This window comes from Dendroctonus ponderosae, unplaced genomic scaffold, assembly GCF_020466585.1.
Source record: "Dendroctonus ponderosae isolate FM_Combo_2020 unplaced genomic scaffold, Dpon_F_20191213v2 Dpon_F_20191213_8, whole genome shotgun sequence".
NCBI lineage: Eukaryota > Metazoa > Arthropoda > Insecta > Coleoptera > Curculionidae > Dendroctonus > Dendroctonus ponderosae.
The window spans coordinates 5885654-5902193 of NW_026019016.1; the positions used below are offsets into that span (position 1 = coordinate 5885654).

A 16540-nucleotide genomic window follows, 5' to 3' on the forward strand; every position below is an offset into this window, starting at 1 on the left:
TGAATTTAAAGCTGGATCCGCCCCTGCATGGAAAACACTTTATTGCCGTTCTTTGAACTAAGTACTTAGAACTTTGAGGGAATCGGTGGATATTAGAAGAAAAATTTATAAATAACTGTATCAAACATTATATCAAACGACTCAAGGGCGGATCCAGAGAGGGAGTCACGGGGGTCGATTTGGATCGTTCTAAAGCGAGTGTTTGTAGTTTGCGTAAATTTTAAATCTGATAGCGCTGTTGCCTCGCCGAAACGTAAGGAAATAAACGATATTCTTTTTACGTGACACTTTGACTGAGACCCAGGAAGATAAGAATATAATAAAAATTACACGTAGTAAGGAAAATAAATCAAAATAAATAAAATGTATGTTTGGAACAGTTTGGACGAAAATGGGCTCTAAATATTGGCAAGCGTAAGACTCTCAAGCTTGCACAAACTTCCACTCTTTACCCTCTAACTCAGTCAGTTATCAATTTTTTTTCAGAAATTAAAAAACTCTTTAAAAGCCTATGGACATGGCGTAAAAATCCAGGGCCAAAGTTCCATTTTGGTCGCCGTTTCAGCGCTAGAGGAGTGTAAATTTTCAAAGGTCTGAAGCGCTGGTTAGAATTTCAACACGCACTTCTGCTAGAAGTTTGGAGGCGCACCAAGATTTTCTTAACCCAAAAATGTATTTTTAGCAGCAGCTGAATGGGTTTTAAAAAAATTGCAATAAAAAATTATTTTTTTTAAATCGCAAATGGGCAAATTTTTCACTTGAGAGTCGAGTTGAGGTTCAAAATACCACTTTTCACTAACTTCGCTTTCGTATGGAGTCGAGACTCGAACTGCCACCCACATTGTCTGCACACTGATTGGCCCATAACTCCGCAACTGTTGGAAATAATTCAAAAAGCAGAAATGCCCTGGGTTGCCTCGGGCACTAGCTAGAGTTAAAGTATCTTGAAAAAAATCGACATTGGCAACGGTTTGGGAGATAATGATCCCTAAATGTTGGCAACCGTTCGACTGCTCCATTTGCGCGTACCTCTTTTACCTCGTACTCTTTTGCGTGTAACTTCGTTAATTGTCCAGATATTGCAAAAGTTCCAAAACCCCCTAAAAGCCCAATGCAGTAGCGATAAAAACTATTTCAGACTCAAATTGGATACCGGCAACAACAAGGAAGCAAAACAAGTTCGAACTCAGAGTCAGTCTTTCGAAAAAAATATCTTTGAGGAATTAAAATTAGTTCAAGTTCAAAAAATGTCCAGTGCATTAAGTGAATTGAAAATTTTAATCTTTCAGTTATCCATTATTGTTTGCTTGATCGTTCCTTTGCAAGAGCAATTTGCAGTCTTTTTTAATTGTGGACTGTTTTGTAGAAAGTGCCTGTTCAAGCGCTAGTTTCTGTTCAAACTAGTTTAGATGGTCTCCGTGAGCAAAACAGGTTTCCCAGTCAAAATGGAGTCAAGGAATGGACTTTTTCATGCTAAATTAAATGCTCTGGGGAGTTTGTGTGATTTTTATGAAACTTTAGGTCTTTTGAGCTGGAGATATTGTGTAGAACCATAGTCAGATCCACATTCAATGCTCCGACGGAATACGAAATTTGCTTTTCAAACGAGATCACGAGTCATGGTCAATTTTCATGTGTGATGCAAAAGTGATCCAAAGAGAAGATCCACATTTTTGGCGCCTCATTAAGAGCAGTGGAATCAGTCGCTTGATTTTTGCACGAGTCCTGGAATGAAATTTTTGCCGAATTTTTTTAGAGCTCCAATGGCAGAAGATCGCTTAACTGAACTGGCAGTTTTCCACGTTCACAAAACCATACCGATTGAAGCGGAGGAAGTCATAACCCTTTTGTGAGAATTTTGTAGTGAATTTGACCGAAATCAATATTCCGTCAGCTATTTTTGTTTCTGTCGAGAACTTTCCTCTGAACTCGTTCAACCAAACCGAAACTCCCGTCGCTATTTGTCTAGGGGGTTTATCTAAAATGTGTGCCTCACGTCAAACCCGCAGAATCTGCAGGAACAACGCAAGACGAACTGTCTCGAACAATGCTATCTCTTCTTTCGATTCGCTGATTTCCGAATCAGATGTAATTTTCCTGTTTGCCTTCGCAGTCTCGGTGTTGATGTCTGTTTGGAAACTGAGGCGCTTGCATTTTTAGTTACGTAGTTGTTTCTTATTATTGGGGAAAAACACCGGCATGGTTAATTGTAATTAGGGCGACTGTTGGGGAAAACTATCGACACTATTTGCGCGCCTTGTTGCTGCACTGAACCCCAGATAGGGAAGCCACCCCCATCCCTTGCCGTTGCTTATCGGGAGGAATAAAGAGCCGGTTTTACTGGCTCCTAAATGGCTCATAAACATTATCTGCGGCTCTGTGTAGATGATATGTAAGGAACTAAACTTGCTTTATCTTCTTTATATGGGCCACTTTGCGCAGTTAATGAAACCATTCTGGGTGCCAACTGACAGGATGATGTCGACATTTAATGTGCGCGCCCTTTCATCTAGAACGAATGGAAGACAAACCACTGAATAATGGAAAAACGTCTAGTTCAACTAATACCGAAAGCAGCTGTTGGACGTTAGTGCTACCCATGTAGAGGCAATTTTCCAGCCGCATGAAAACAGCGAAATTTTGCCGATAAATTCTTTATCGAATGGTGCTTCTTTGGTCTATTATTCAACACTATGTCGCATGGTATACCGTCTTTTGTTTGCTCCCCATTAATATATGACGATCCGCCCGCTCCAAATTACACATTAGATGGAAAATATTAAAAGTGAATGTGGGAACACCATTTATAATATATCGATGCTTCGATTTATCGTTTTTTGCTATCGCTGGAGATTCTCAATGTGTGTGTGTGGGTGCTGAAAATTACAAACAACGGCACAATCGCAAGGCAAGTTGCACATAAAATGCCCTTTCAAAGCAGGCCTCGTTGCATATATTCGAACGAAACGATTCCACGTATTCATATATTCAAAATGAAAGGAATTATTATTTCCCCTAGGTAGGTACTTATCGTGAAATAAAGCCTTTGATATTGCGATTTTCGGTCTTCGGATCGAGCTGACAGGGAGATATTCATAACACGGGAGACGTTGGCGCTTGCACAGGAAGAGGAATATAACACAGGGTGTCACAAATCGATTTTTTTGGATTTTGGATGGATCTGACTGAATCGCTGTCCATTTCCTCAAATGAAAACTTTATCGCCCAATTAGACCAACCGTGAAAAACACTACAGTTTTCTACTACAGTCAGTTAATGCAACGAGCACAGAAAAAACTCACTATAAACATCCCAAAGTCATTCTGAAACGCTGCAGCCAATTGAAACCGGGTGCCCGATAAATCCCGCCTTGAATGACTCAAAGTTAAGGCGTCTTAAGCAAGTCCCCCTAGTGGGAGGAGAAACCCGAACACTGCCAGTCATCCAGAGTGGTTCAGTGCTAGTTAATCGGGACATGCGTTACAAGTGCGTGAAAAACTATCGGATTTAACTCAAGTGTGACCGCATCAATTGTGTTTGCTGTGAATGGAAATGTGATTGAACAGGATTTATCGCTGGGTGAGGTTTGCTCAGACCGATCAGGGCTCGGTCGAAAAATAATGAATTCCCTTGCAGCATAAGCAAGATGTTTCACATTCAGAGCGCGCCGCCCATTCTGGACCCAAACTGCTACTGCCTGGACCATTTGGCCGATTGTTTGCAAAACGCCCAGACCAGCAGCTTTTTGGCTCAGCGGCTCTTCAACCCCTACTATCCTCATCTGTTCTTTCCGCTGCCCCTGAAAATTGCCCAACCCCGCCCTGAAAAACCTCCTTACTCTTATATTGCCCTGATCGCCATGGCCATATCGACCAGTCCGAAACAACGACTTACTTTGTCAGGAATTTACCGGTGAGATTTTGAAAAATTGCCTAAAACTTTGTGGCGAAAGAAGCGCGGGATCGTAACTACCGGGACGATTTGACCAATTTCAATGAATTTCTTGGCAGATTTATAATGGAAAACTTCCCATATTACCGAGAGAACAAACAAGGTTGGCAGAACTCCATACGGCACAATCTCAGCTTGAATGACTGTTTCGTAAAAGTTGCTAGAGATAAGATTCACGGAGCAACAGAAACGGGCGGCAAAGGTAATTTGCCGACAAACACTGCTTGTCGCAAGTTGCTTGCACAGTGTTATCACCTGGCTAATGAATTGACGTGTTCCAGGTTCTTACTGGATGCTGGATCCCAAGGCGGCCAACATGTTCGAGAAGGGAAACTACCGGCGAAGGAAAACCAGACGGCAGCGATTGAGCGACTGCGACACCTCGATTTTTCAGGTAAAACTCGCCCGTTTTCGCACCACTCGAGAAGATAAATGCGAAGAACTTCCAGCTTTGCATCTAATTAGCGCCGACAGGAGAAACAAAAGACAAACAAAAGAACCGACACTAATAATCAGAACCGGCCAACTCCATTACAACAAACTGTTTAATCAGCGTGGACGTAAACGCTTGGCAGGCTTTGTATTCTGCATAAAATGCAAAAACTTCCAAAACAAAACGTTCCGTGTTTAACTAGCTCCTGTTAAAAATAATTTAACAACTTTAGCGGTAGTAAAGTGTACGCCGAATTTACGTTGCTGTTAAAACTTTATTTCTGCGCGGCTCAGGACTGAAAACTTTTTATTTGTGTTGGCCGGTTTGAGCGGTTTTTTCTCTGTTTTTAATTAGGCGCTTCTGCCCTCCAAGGGGGAGTTTTCCCCGATATTTCAACTCCACTCTATTTGTTGAATGCTCAAAATTGAAATTCGATTCCAGGAAGAAGCCCTGGCGCTCGTTAAGCACTGCCCAAATGCCATGGCCGAGTCGATGAAGAAACTGAAAAACTCTAGTCTGTTCACCATAGAAAATTTAATCAAAAGTGATAACAAAAACGCCGATATTAGTGACCATGAACCGTCAATACACAACGAAATGGACAGTTAATGGCCGTTTGAGCAAAAATCTACGCAAATTTTGCTATAAGCTAGGGCTGTTTGTTTAGATATTAAAGGTATTATGTCAGAAGTGCGCACAGTATTTTTGTAACGGGACGATACCTAGAAATTGCGCCATGCCTGAGTGAATCAACGAAGAATATCCCGAAGGTATTTGCATTATAGATACCAACTTTTGAAGATGTAAACAGGGTAGGCCTGGGTGACACTGTGTTGAGTGCGCTTTTGAGTTGTTTGGACTCATCTGTTAATGAGTTATAACTCATTTGGGGTGGCAGGGTCGCAGGGCGGCGAGTCTTCCACATAGTTGATTATACGATTTTGCTTTCTCTGGCTGTTTTTAGGGAAAACTTATAAAAAAAAAAAAAAACACGAGAATTTTTTCCGATTTTGTCCCAAATTCGAAGGTAAAACGGGTATTCGACAAAGGCTAGAAGATTAAACTATAAAGACGACGAGATTTGTTGTAAAATCGATCTCTTAATTTTTTTGCGTAAGACTCTCAGTTTGCTAGTATTATACAGTAAAACGTTATGAAAAAACGCCTGTTTCTGTTTAGAGAGAGTTTTGTTTAAAAGTATTGACCGGAAAGTGAAGAAATTTAAAAAAAGCAAATTGTTCACAGCGACGAAGGTGACGAGTTTTCCAAATAATTGATTATAAACTTTCGCTTGTTCTGTTCGGGAAAATATTTTTTTAGAAAAAATCCAGAAAAAATTATTGGGGTTTTATCAGAAATTCAATGCTGCTAAAGGTTCTAGAAAAATGTTTACGAAGCTGTTAAGGAGGAGAGTGTCAATAAAATGTATTTCATAATTTTTCACAGAAAATACCTGAAGATTGTCAGTGGTTTTAAGTGAAACTAAAAAATGATGCGTTTTTTGCGTCGAAAGAATTGCTTAAGACCTGAAATTTTAAGGAAACTGAAAATCTTCAAGGCGATGATGGAGGCGAATTTTCCAAATATTTTTTGTAAACCTTTGCTCTGGTAATTTTTTTAAGATAATCATAATTACTTTCGGTAAAATACTAACTTAAATTATCTGATTTTTGTGCCAAATTCGAAGCTGAAAAGGGCTTTTAAATCTACTTGCAAAGCGATGAATGAGGCGAATTTTCTGACAACTAATTTTGTCATTTTTGGGCTGAAAAGATTCCATAATTGTCAGGAAAGTATAATAGAAACTGGGAAAATAATGGGTTTTCTTCGCTTTTGACTAAAAACTTTTATTTTTGTAATCGGTGTTTGAGAAAGCCTTAATGATTTTCGCCGGACATCGACGCACTTTTGAAAGCTTCTAGATTGGCAACTCAACTGAACAACAAAAACACAAAATGACGACGGACGACGAGCAGTTTTTCATTGAAAATCGGAAAAAACCGGGGATTTTTCGCAAAGTTTGTGGAGAAAATCACCCCTGCTGATCATTGAGTTGACATTTTTCGGGAAAAAACAGGAAAAATTTATTTTCGACACTGATTTTTTTTTTTAGAATTCCTACAAAGCTATAAATCCATCTTGTAATTTTTCGCGTAAGACTTCCAGATTGTCAATATTTTTAAGGGAAACAACATAAAGCGTTTTTGAGTAGAAAGTAAAGCAGAAAACAATTCAGACTAAAAACTAAAAAGCCACAGTATTTTGACAAACTCTACAGTCTTTCGCTTATTCTGTTCCTTTTTTGTTAAAAAAATTATTTGATTTTTGTCCCAAATTCGAAGCTGGAAACAGATTTCAAAACTTTTGACAAAGCGACAAAGGAGGCGAGTGTTCTAATAAAATTTATTTTATAATTTTTCGCAGAAAATACCTTAAGATCGTTCTAATCACTCAACTCAGAAAGGAACTCTATACACAAAATATTTTCAACGCTCTGAAAGATAAAGGCATTTTTGCCTGTATATTATTAGAAGTCATGAGAAGAACAGGTTTGAAACACATAGAGCGTGAAAAAATAGGCGCTTTCCAACAATAAAACTTTGAAGCAAAACACTGCAAAGGCCTGAACCATCTACAACTTACCTGCGAAAACATCCGGAGAATTCACTACAAAGCAATCAATTTTTCCCAAAAAAAAATGTTTCAATTTTTTGAACTGGTTGCAGATTATGAGTAAATGCGCAAAAACACTGTGGGTCAAAAAAACCCGCTTTTCCAAGCCAAGCCATGCCGTTTCTTATGCGTGTTAGCTGTCCAAAGGACAACTAGAACAGCGATTTAACTGCACTGATCTTCCGCAAGTGCGTTCAGCATATCGTCTTAATAGCAGCAATTATCTCGTCTAATAGAAAACCGACAAAATAAAACGGTGTCGACCGCATTACGGGATTTCTTAAAATGGCAAAGCCGCCCTCGTCAAATAATTCGTCGCGAAAATAAAAAGAACACGGTCCCCTGTCTTTTGAATATTTTATTAAGCCGGGTGTATTTCAAACACTTTAGGCAAGGTATTTCCTTTCTATTCGTTTTGTCTTTGAATTTGCTTTGTGCGACGCATTTTCAGCATTTTTCTCGCCCACCAAAGCGAGTTAGTGTCCTTAACAACGACATGGCACAGGAGGCAGGTTTATTATATGTGAATTCGACGATCTTAATGCCTTTATCGAAAAAATGCAATTTCTATGGCAGAATCCGCGGTTTCGACTCAGTCGCAACTAAATTTCCATTTTCAATTCAATTCGCCAATGACACAAACAGTCAAACCAATAAAAAATCGTGAATCGCCCTCGAAATCCATTACGAGCCGAAATCAAAGAAGCGTCTTTTAATAACGGCGATAAAACGGAAACGATTTATTTTCGTTAAATCGGCCCACCACAAAGTACATTATTTTTAAATAAATTTAACGATTGCCACAATTTAAACAAAAAAATAATCGAGAATCAATTAGAATACATCAAAGCACCTTTGATCGGCCTCGATCAGCTATTATTTCATCTGATTGCGTAACACCAACAGGGACATCTGTCCAAATGGAAACTGGATGGAGTTCCAGGAAAGTGGAAGGACCACCCGTGAGTCGATCGCGTATGTGTCGCAAAGAGGCATAAAAAGGCGGCGTATAAGTAAATAGTAATGTTCTAGAAACCGAAAGTGTTTGTTTGCTTGGGCGTGAACATTAAAACAGTCAGTCAAACAGCATAACACACGGATCCAAAGACTGCCGCCCAACACAGAGGGTTTATGGTTTCGAATCGAAAATAAAACACATTGTAAATCAACTGTTTGAGGTTTCATAAGCGCAACCACGCATCTTGTTCGACACATCAGGAAATATTTCGAAAGAGTGATATGAGTGGATTTAATGGAACGGATTGATCAGGAGGAAATCAACAAAAAAATAAACAAAATAGTTGAATGTATTTACAAAAAATTCAAAGTTTCTATATTACACCAACCCCGCAATAGCTACAAAACATTTTACAATACACCACATACCGGGCTAGAATAATGTTCCTATAAACTTACAAATGCAGTTCAATCATGCGTGATCGTCAACGAGAGTAAATTTAACTTTTCTCTTAAACAACGATTCGATTTTCAAATTTCTGAAATAAGGATGATCTATAAATATTCGCTTTTTGATGGAAGGTTTCGACAAATCGATATTAAAAGAAATAAAAGAGTAGGGTAAATAAGACGGAGCAACCTGTAAACGAATGGAATGTTCAATTACCAAAAGGAAGGATTTTCTGGTCAATAAAACAGATTCCACAGAAAATGTGTTTGATTTTTTAACAATCATCCAACTTAAATCTACGAAAAATGGATTGAAAAGAGGAAACGAACAACAACATACAGCTAAAAGCAGAAAAATGGGAACGTTTACCACTCAAAAGAGGAACGTCGAAAAAAGCAAGAAACATCCAGAAACGCGACGACTGTTGAAAAATGATTCGCCTGCAAGCGCTGCTTTAGCGTGTGAACTTGCAGCTTTTATACAGTGTTATCAATCCATCTGCCGTCCAGTTTACATCCGATATGAACCCAACAATTGAACCAAATACTTTAAATAGTAGATTGACTTGAGTAAAGAACCCAATTTATGCCATTGGATTCCTTCTCATGAGTGCTAAGTCCGCTTCCATCATTTCCTTCACTAGTTCCAAGAAGGAAACTTTTGGAGCCCAACCAAATTTGGCTCTGGCTTTTGTGGGATCGCCCAGAAGGAAACACTGCAAACAGCCAATTATCACGCATTGACAGAGCAGCGGATTACCGAAGAAGATTTAAAAAGTTCGCTTAGTCACTTACCACATCGGTCGGCCTGAAGTACTTTGCGTCCACACGCACTCTCACCACGCCACTTTGCTTATCCTTTCCCACCTCGTTAATGCCCTCACCTTCCCACACAATCTCTTCGTCAATATGCTTAAAGGCTTCCTCAACAAATTCCTTGACACTGTGCGTTTCTCCGGTGCTAATCACAAAATCATCGGGCTTTTCTTGCTGAAGCATCAACCACATCGCCTAAAACCAAATATATTTTTTAAACTGTTAACTAGTGAGCATTTTACCAAAAATCGGCAATAGACAGAATATGGGAAAAAGCAGGACGACATGGTCGAGCCACCCTGCGCAGTCATAAAACTCACACTAGGCAAGTTGCAAATTTAAGTTTGAGCGGTCGCAAGGGTTGCAAATGAATTTTTGATGATGCGGAAACCTCCCGAGAGAGCGCATCTGCGATTACTTAAAAATGGATTTCCCGGAGTCACGGCACGAGCTTTGGATATTTTAAGTTGCGGAAGTGGATGTGAAGAAACTATGCTTCCATGCAACTGCTTTCAACTCAACACAACTGGCAATTTCCGGAGAAGAGTCCTTATATGAGTCGAAAAGTAAAAAAGAAACGAGTTGGGTGCATCGGCTCGCGTTGTTCTTTTTCCCGGCAGAAACCTGCCGTTGCTGGTAATAAAGAACACGCGGAGACACGTCGAGGCACTAGAAAATTTACTTTAACTCTCGCATATTACGTTTCGCATTTAGGTAGACGACGAGCGATGTCTCAAAGCGCTTTAACCGGGACAAAAATGCCTTTATGAGCAGGAGAACGCCATTTTTGCTGCGAAAATTGATTAGGCAAGATAACTGAAACGTGCACAGACCAAATGGAAATTGAAAAATTGCTCAACTAAAACTGTGCGGAATGAATGTTGGGCAAATAGTGGAAGTTAATGGATCTAGAACGTGCAAATTGGAGAACTATTTTTTTTTTTTTTAGAAATTCAGCAACCAACGATTCAGTCGAGTGAGCCAAAAGCATAGTTTCTGTATTTGATCGTGCCTCATAAAACCCAAACTTGGCGTTTCGCTCGCGAAAAATCCTATTTCCTCGCATTTTAAAGGCACAAAAAGTATGCAATATAAGTTGCATATAGTTTCCCTCGAGTGCCTCCGCTCAACTTTATGAGGGACATTCTGCCAGAAATGGATTATTCAGTTTTCCATCACACAAACTTAAGAACTAAGTTACCTCAACGTAGTCTTTCGCATGGCCCCAATCTCTTTTCGAGTTCAGGTTGCCCAACACCAGCACCTCACTGAGTCCCAGCTTAATTTTCGAAACTTCTCTGGTTACTTTTCTGGTAACGAACGTTTCGCCCCTGCGAGGGCTTTCGTGGTTGAATAGGATTCCGTTGCAGGCAAACATATTGTAGGCGTCACGGTAGTTTATCACTATCCAATATGCATACAGTTTGGCACAAGCTGGAAGGAATAAAGCGATTATCAATCAATGGTTCAGCTAGAAGACCGAGACAAACCTACCATAAGGGGACCTGGGGTTGAATGGGGTTTCCTCGCTTTGCGGGATTTCCTTAACATCCCCATAAAGCTCACTGGTGGAAGCTTGGTAGAACTTCGAGTAGGTGGCCAACCCGCATGTTCGGATCGCATCTGAAATCGTACAATTTAGCTTAAACGTTTAAATTAATTTCATTTGAAAAGTTCGCGTTATTTTAAATTTTCATCAAACAAACACGTTAGTAATTAATTCGATATAATCCTTCCCAGGTGAACTATTCGATGTGGCAAATCCAAAAATATTGCGTAAAACCAGATTACCGCCTAAGCTTAGCGGATTTAATCCAGCCAGGCTGGTTCTAATCCTTCATAACACTAGACATAATCATTATCTGGTTACTTAAATCACCTTCTTACCCAGCAGCCTTAAGGTGCCAAGAGCGTCGACTTCGGCGGTGTATTCGCTCAGGTCGAAGGACACCTTAACGTGGCTTTGTGCAGCCAAATTGTAGACTTCAGTGGGCTTAACTGCGCTGATGATTTTCACCAGACAACTGGAATCAGTCATGTCGCCATAGTGCAGATAGAGCTTTCCGCCTTAAAAATTACTTGATTAGCAACGCATTCGCCATCTGTCCAGAGCTTTACCATACCTTTGTGTGCATAGGGATCAGTGTGTAGATGGTCGATGCGGCTTGTGTTGAACGTGCTGGCCCTTCGAATGATTCCATGCACTTCGTAGCCTTTGTTGAGCAGCAATTCGGCCAAATAGGAGCCATCCTGCAATCATTGCACACACACAATGAGTTTAAACCAACACAACTATTGGAATTAAGGTTTATATTACGAGGCGTAGGATGGTTTTATCAGTCAAGATAAGGTGTATTGACAATGAACAGTTGGCACGTATGAAGCTGCTTTTAAGGTCGGATTGCGGAGAATTAGCAATGCTGAAGGGCTTTGCCAGGTTCAATTCGGCACATTTGCTTTTTCGATGTAGTTCTAGTCAACACTCGGGGGATGCATGAAAAGCAGCTATCAGATTTCTAGTTATTCAGTGAACATGTATACGTGTCTAGGGAGTTGGAAAATTATGGAAAAATCGGGGAAATTCAAAGCTCCTCACCTGCCCATTGATGCCAGTGATCAGGGCCACTTTCCTGCCATCTCCACTTGCCATTGTCACTCGAAAATGCTTCCAAACAATCGGACGTTGCCACGAAAGCACTTGGCTTTCTATAACGCACTGTTAATACAGGAAAAACAATCCTGAGGAGCAGTTTTTCTCATTTTGCCAGATGAACAACAAACCGCGCTTTAAATACTCACAAATTTGACAACTCACAATAACAAAGGGGGCGCTCCAGGCTCTTTGCATGTTGTCACTGTTGCCGCATTTCTACATAAATCGTCGTCGTTTGAGCCGCTCCGAATTTTTTGTTTTGAATTAAGCAGTTTCAGTTAACAAAAATCATGGATAGTCCAAGCCAAAAAACTGACAAAGTTTGAGGAAAATCACCATTTTCAGGCTAAATTTCAGTTAGTTAGTTACCAAACTGTTGAAATATGTTTCCTTGGATACCTAGCATGTAGACTCATTCAATTTGGGTCGGATTCGATTATTTAGGTCTTTTCACGCAATTAATTTTTACTTGCCGCATATTTTTTTAAGTTTTATTACAGTAATCACTTCAACCATGCTAATACACACAAACTCAAAATTACCCGAAAGGAAAACAACTGAAAAATACGTGGCAACACCGCATTGCGTTGAATTCCTGAAAGACAAACTATCCGTCATCTGACTATTGACGCGGTAGATAACCTCAATCAACTTTAGACGTTAGAAAAGGTTCTCAAACTTTTGCGAAAAACACAATTTTTATGCATCTCAGAGACAATTTTGCATGTGGAGTTATGAATTGTTGATACCTATAACACGATTTAGCAAGTAATAGCACCAGACAATCTCATTTTTATGCATAAATAAGTGGTTTTGGAACAGCGAATTTCAAAAGTTTTGTAAGTGTTTTTGGCTTAATTTATGGACCACCCGGGAATTGTTTTCGTTGAAAGTGCTTGATGAAGGTAAAAAAATAAAAAACTATAAATTCGGGGGAACCCAAACGACACGGTTACCAAATATCTATGCTGCTTTCCAGAATGTTTGAAATTTTTCATGAATCCTTGTATAAAGCAGGTGTAAGACACTTTAACGTAGGTATAAGGCCATATTTTGGCAGTTTTGTCAATTGAAATCACTTAAATTCGAGCGATGGATTTTTTCGGGCTGACCCAGTATGGATCCAGCAACCCTATCAAAGATATGCTGCGGGACGATTATCAGGAGCTTCAAGAACCTCCCACCACCTACATAGATAACGAATGTAAGAATGCATGTTTATAAACTAAGACTCCGATTTAATCGAGAATTGAAGATGACCACAGAACTTTTGCGGAAAAAATCAAAGAGCTGGATTGTTACATTGGAACTGCAGATGGGTACGCTTATGGATCGGAAGACCGGCTGTACAGGATGCGCAAAAAATATCTATTTAAACCGGTCGGTACGTATGTTGGCCGGTAAATATTTTGTTGTAAATTTCAATTAATGTGCAGGCCCTACAAACATGTTCAAACATCCTGGGACGAATTCCATGAATTATGGATGGTGGAACTGCGATCCGGAACTAAGCAAACTTTCCAAGGAGGAGAACTGGTTTAAGCCCCGAGTGGTTCACTCTATCAACACATCGGAAATGAGCAGGTACTGGGGCGCTTTTTTTTCGAAAAATATATATGTAAAACTATTGGGGATCTTTCAGGTTTATCAATTACTGTCTGACCATTGATAAGTTCTTCAAAATGTGATTATAAAAAAATGCAAATATAAATTATGGTAATTGAATCAAATAGAAGGGTCAATTGTGTTCAGATATTAAAAGATAGCTTTAGGCATATAACAGCAAGCATATCAATTTGCACTATTTTATTTGGTAAAAACTCCATAAAGTAAAAAACACATGTTTTGCAACAACCACGTACGTTGCCCACAAGCAGCTTCAATTGACACAAGGAAGATCGATTTATTTTCTGCATGCTCCTAAGAATGTTCTACAAATTCACATTAGGTTTTCCAAGCTTCAACTCTGCGTACACTCTTCCTGCATTTTTTTGGAAAACTCCTCCCTTATGTGCGCCCGTTGCACTTTTCCTGTTCTGGTTTTATAAGGAATCTGCTCCCGTATCCAAACTTTGGCCCTAATTTTATGCTTTTCGGACAACCTGGCGTTGGCAAAGGCTTTAATCTCTTCCGCACTACCCTCAAAGCCTGGCTTAAGTGTTACAATCGCTGCTGCATGGTTTCTGTCTTGTTCATGGAACACATTGAAAGCAACTGCGCTTTTCACTGCCGCATGCTCAAGCAGAACTCTTTCTATGCTCAGGGGGCTCACCTGATACGTTTTGTATTTAAACGTGTCGTTGATTCGATCCGTAACAAAGAGGTAGTTGTCGCTGTCAAAAAATCCCAAGTCGCCTGTTTTTAAGAATCCGGTTTCATCCAAGGGGGATTTGGGGAAGACGATGCACTTTTCATGGTAGCCTTTCATCATGTAGGGGCTTCTGACTAATATTTCGCCAACTTCGTTGGCCGGCAACAAGCAGCGCGTTTCCAAATCAACAATCTGGAAACCGCGGGTTATTAGGGCCTTTCACTGACTCACTCGACTTACCTTGACTTCAACGTCGGCCACCAGTTTACCTGATGAGAGAATTTTTTCCTCGTAAGCCCTGAAGTCTTGCAAGTCAAAAGCCGAGACAGCAGCACATTCGCTGGAACCGTAACCAACCGTTACTTTAGTGTGAGGCAGAGTTGCTCTCATTTTCCTCAATTGGCAGGCATCCATTGGGGAACCCCCAATCACTATAGAGTAAAGTGAGGAGGTATCATGCTGGGCGATTGTTTCTGCTGGGAGATTCGTGATGTCGTAGGTGTAAGTGTTGGACATAAACGCGAATGTGATCTGGAACATATAGATTTTGAGTACCTGCACTATTGAGCAATAGGTCGCCTTTCGTTTATTACCTGGTATTTCTCTATAATTTCCAGAAGATTTAAGACAGGTATTTTAGGAGCGATCACTTTGGTGCCTCCATGGGACAGCGTCACTCCAGTGAGGAGAATCGCTGAGATCCAGTAAAGAGATGCGAAATGGGTTATTACTTCCGGGTTCACGTTGTCCATTTCACTAAACAGGTTTATATTTCCAGCGATTTTGTTGGTGAGATTAAAGAATGCACTCACTCTACCAGGCATTTGAAGCCGTGAAGAACTCCATAATGGGACAAAGCCACTGGCTTTGGAAGGCTGGTAGTTCCGCTGGTGAACACGTAAATGGCAGTATCGAACGAATCCTGCGCTTGTAGGAATCCTGGTTTATTTACTCGTAGAACCATTTCTAGTTATTCTCACCTGGGGTTGAAGTTGGAAACTTTTTTCTTCTGGGCAAGGCAGTGCAAAGTCCTCTATTCGCTGAACATCCCCATCAATCTTCTCATCAGCCCCAATGACAAAAAACGTCACTTGATACCTTTGGTTGTTCTTCGCCTCCAGTTGCTTGTGAGCTTCTTTTAGCATTCCAGCAGACTTTTTTTCTGGGCAAGAGAAGGGGGCTTAATCCCTGTTTTGCGTTTTTCAAGTTCGTCCTACCAGTGAAAATAACTTTCGGTTCGCTATACGCTAGAGCGCCTGCCATTTCGTCGACGCTTTCCATCGGATCTATCGATGCAGCACTTCCTCCCAGGAAAGTGGTGGCCAATATGGGGATTATGTTGTGAATGGTGTTCTCCGAACAAACCATTGTGGTGTCTCCAGGTTGCACCAAATTGTCTTTTTTAAGGGCGCAAGCCAGTCGCACGGCCCGTTGTTTGGCATGTGCGTAGCTTTCTTTTTCCCCAGTGTCGGCTTCGATCTAGGACAGTAATTTTGTGTTAGAGACGTTATTTAAGCGTAAATCAAATGAGTTTGTTGTGTAAACATATGCAAATTGAATGTTTAGTAAAAGCTTGCTTTAATATATAAAAAACTATTAATCAATTGCAAACGTGGTTATCAAGATCTCGAGCTGAAACTTGATCAAGAGTTAAAATTAAAGTAGGGCTTTGCCCAAGGGCGGTCCAGGGGGGGGTTATGGGGGTCATGACCCCCCCCTCAAAAAAACCACGTAAATCTAAAACTTCTTGAATTCAAGCATTTTTTGAGAAAACTGCCAACATTTGCTTTTCGATGATTCACTTTCTAAAAGGGCCATTTATGTATGTCTAGAATGATGTACAAATGAGCGTTCTTGCTCATTTTGCCACCGAGATATGAGCAAAAACGGGACCGAAAACATGGAATTTTGGCATAATCTTGCAACTAAGTGTCTGATATTGAAATTTCGCTTTCTGGGTCAAAACTACTCGAATTTCCTCACTCACGTTGTTACGACTAAATCCACTTTTCAATTCTCTATCCAACGATGCCAAAACGAATGCTGTGGCTCGAATGGTTCTTGAGAAACTTCGAAAAAAGCAGCGTCATGTTCAAGTGGATTTTCCAACTCAAAAAAAACCACGCAAATCTAAAACTTTTTGAATTCAAGCATTTTTTGAGAAAACTGCCAACATTTCCTGATCGACGGTTCACTTTCTCAAAAGGCCATTTATTTCTCTCTAGAATAATGTACAAATGAGCGTTCTTGCTCATTTTGCCTCCGAGATATGAGCAAAAACGGGACGGAAAACATG

The 16540-nt window shown here is 40.2% G+C and overlaps 4 protein-coding genes across 8 annotated transcripts in view; 2 read left to right on the top strand and 2 right to left on the bottom strand.

Annotated features, from left to right (window-relative positions):
- Nucleotides 1-3039: 3039 nt before the first annotated feature.
- Nucleotides 3040-5077, top strand: LOC109534304 (forkhead box protein L1). Of its 2 annotated transcripts, none has more exons than XM_019899916.2 (5): nucleotides 3040-3584; nucleotides 3637-3912; nucleotides 4011-4153; nucleotides 4233-4345; nucleotides 4826-5077. In XM_019899916.2, exons 2-5 carry the CDS (start codon nucleotides 3647-3649, stop codon nucleotides 4991-4993), a joined length of 690 nt encoding a protein of 229 aa, XP_019755475.1. In that variant the 5' UTR covers nucleotides 3040-3584; nucleotides 3637-3646; the 3' UTR covers nucleotides 4994-5077. The 2 variants fall into 2 exon arrangements, with proteins under 2 accessions (XP_019755475.1, XP_019755474.1); XM_019899915.2 differs by having other exon boundaries at nucleotides 3165-3579.
- Nucleotides 5078-8346: 3269 nt separating this feature from the next.
- Nucleotides 8347-12101, bottom strand: LOC109534297 (GDP-mannose 4,6 dehydratase). Its single transcript, XM_019899908.2, has 7 exons — nucleotides 11877-12101; nucleotides 11404-11530; nucleotides 11168-11347; nucleotides 10775-10903; nucleotides 10482-10714; nucleotides 9260-9475; nucleotides 8347-9180 (listed from the first exon to the last, which is right to left on the bottom strand). Exons 1-7 carry the CDS (start codon nucleotides 11928-11930, stop codon nucleotides 9049-9051), a joined length of 1071 nt encoding a protein of 356 aa, XP_019755467.1. The 5' UTR covers nucleotides 11931-12101; the 3' UTR covers nucleotides 8347-9048.
- Nucleotides 12102-12577: 476 nt separating this feature from the next.
- LOC109534301 lies at nucleotides 12578-13658 on the top strand. Its single transcript, XM_019899911.2, has 5 exons — nucleotides 12578-12838; nucleotides 12913-13137; nucleotides 13189-13317; nucleotides 13370-13517; nucleotides 13576-13658. The coding sequence occupies exons 2-5, from the start codon at nucleotides 13026-13028 to the stop codon at nucleotides 13619-13621; spliced, it is 435 nt and encodes a 144-aa protein (XP_019755470.1). The 5' UTR covers nucleotides 12578-12838; nucleotides 12913-13025; the 3' UTR covers nucleotides 13622-13658.
- Nucleotides 13659-13724: 66 nt separating this feature from the next.
- Nucleotides 13725-16540, bottom strand: part of LOC109534303 (4-coumarate--CoA ligase 1) — a 4360-nt gene continuing 1544 nt past the window's right edge. For all 4 annotated transcript variants that reach the window (XM_048669321.1, XM_048669320.1, XM_048669319.1 and 1 more), the window contains exons 3-8: nucleotides 15462-15723; nucleotides 15225-15406; nucleotides 15057-15166; nucleotides 14838-15000; nucleotides 14485-14775; nucleotides 13725-14436 (exon numbers count right to left, since the gene is read on the bottom strand). In XM_048669321.1, coding sequence (XP_048525278.1) covers nucleotides 13894-14436; nucleotides 14485-14775; nucleotides 14838-15000; nucleotides 15057-15166; nucleotides 15225-15406; nucleotides 15462-15723 — 1551 coding nt within the window. In that variant the 3' untranslated portion in view covers nucleotides 13725-13893. The remainder of the gene's footprint in view (nucleotides 14437-14484; nucleotides 14776-14837; nucleotides 15001-15056; nucleotides 15167-15224; nucleotides 15407-15461; nucleotides 15724-16540) is intronic.

Coding starts and splice junctions, on each gene's coding strand:
- LOC109534301 (XM_019899911.2), top strand. CDS start 13,026: ATGGATTTTTTCGGGCTGACCCAGTATGGATCCAGCAACCCTATCAAA. Junction 13,138..13,188: donor CACCTACATAGATAACGAAT/GTAAGAATGCAT, acceptor CGAGAATTGAAG/ATGACCACAGAACTTTTGCG. Junction 13,518..13,575: donor AACACATCGGAAATGAGCAG/GTACTGGGGCGC, acceptor GGGATCTTTCAG/GTTTATCAATTACTGTCTGA.
- LOC109534304 (XM_019899916.2), top strand. CDS start 3,647: ATGTTTCACATTCAGAGCGCGCCGCCCATTCTGGACCCAAACTGCTAC. Junction 3,913..4,010: donor ACTTTGTCAGGAATTTACCG/GTGAGATTTTGA, acceptor ATTTCTTGGCAG/ATTTATAATGGAAAACTTCC. Junction 4,346..4,825: donor GCGACACCTCGATTTTTCAG/GTAAAACTCGCC, acceptor ATTCGATTCCAG/GAAGAAGCCCTGGCGCTCGT.
- LOC109534297 (XM_019899908.2), bottom strand. CDS start 11,930: ATGGCAAGTGGAGATGGCAGGAAAGTGGCCCTGATCACTGGCATCAAT. Junction 11,348..11,403: donor TGATCCCTATGCACACAAAG/GTATGGTAAAGC, acceptor GTAATTTTTAAG/GCGGAAAGCTCTATCTGCAC. Junction 9,476..10,481: donor ATGCGAAAGACTACGTTGAG/GTAACTTAGTTC, acceptor ATTTGGTTTTAG/GCGATGTGGTTGATGCTTCA.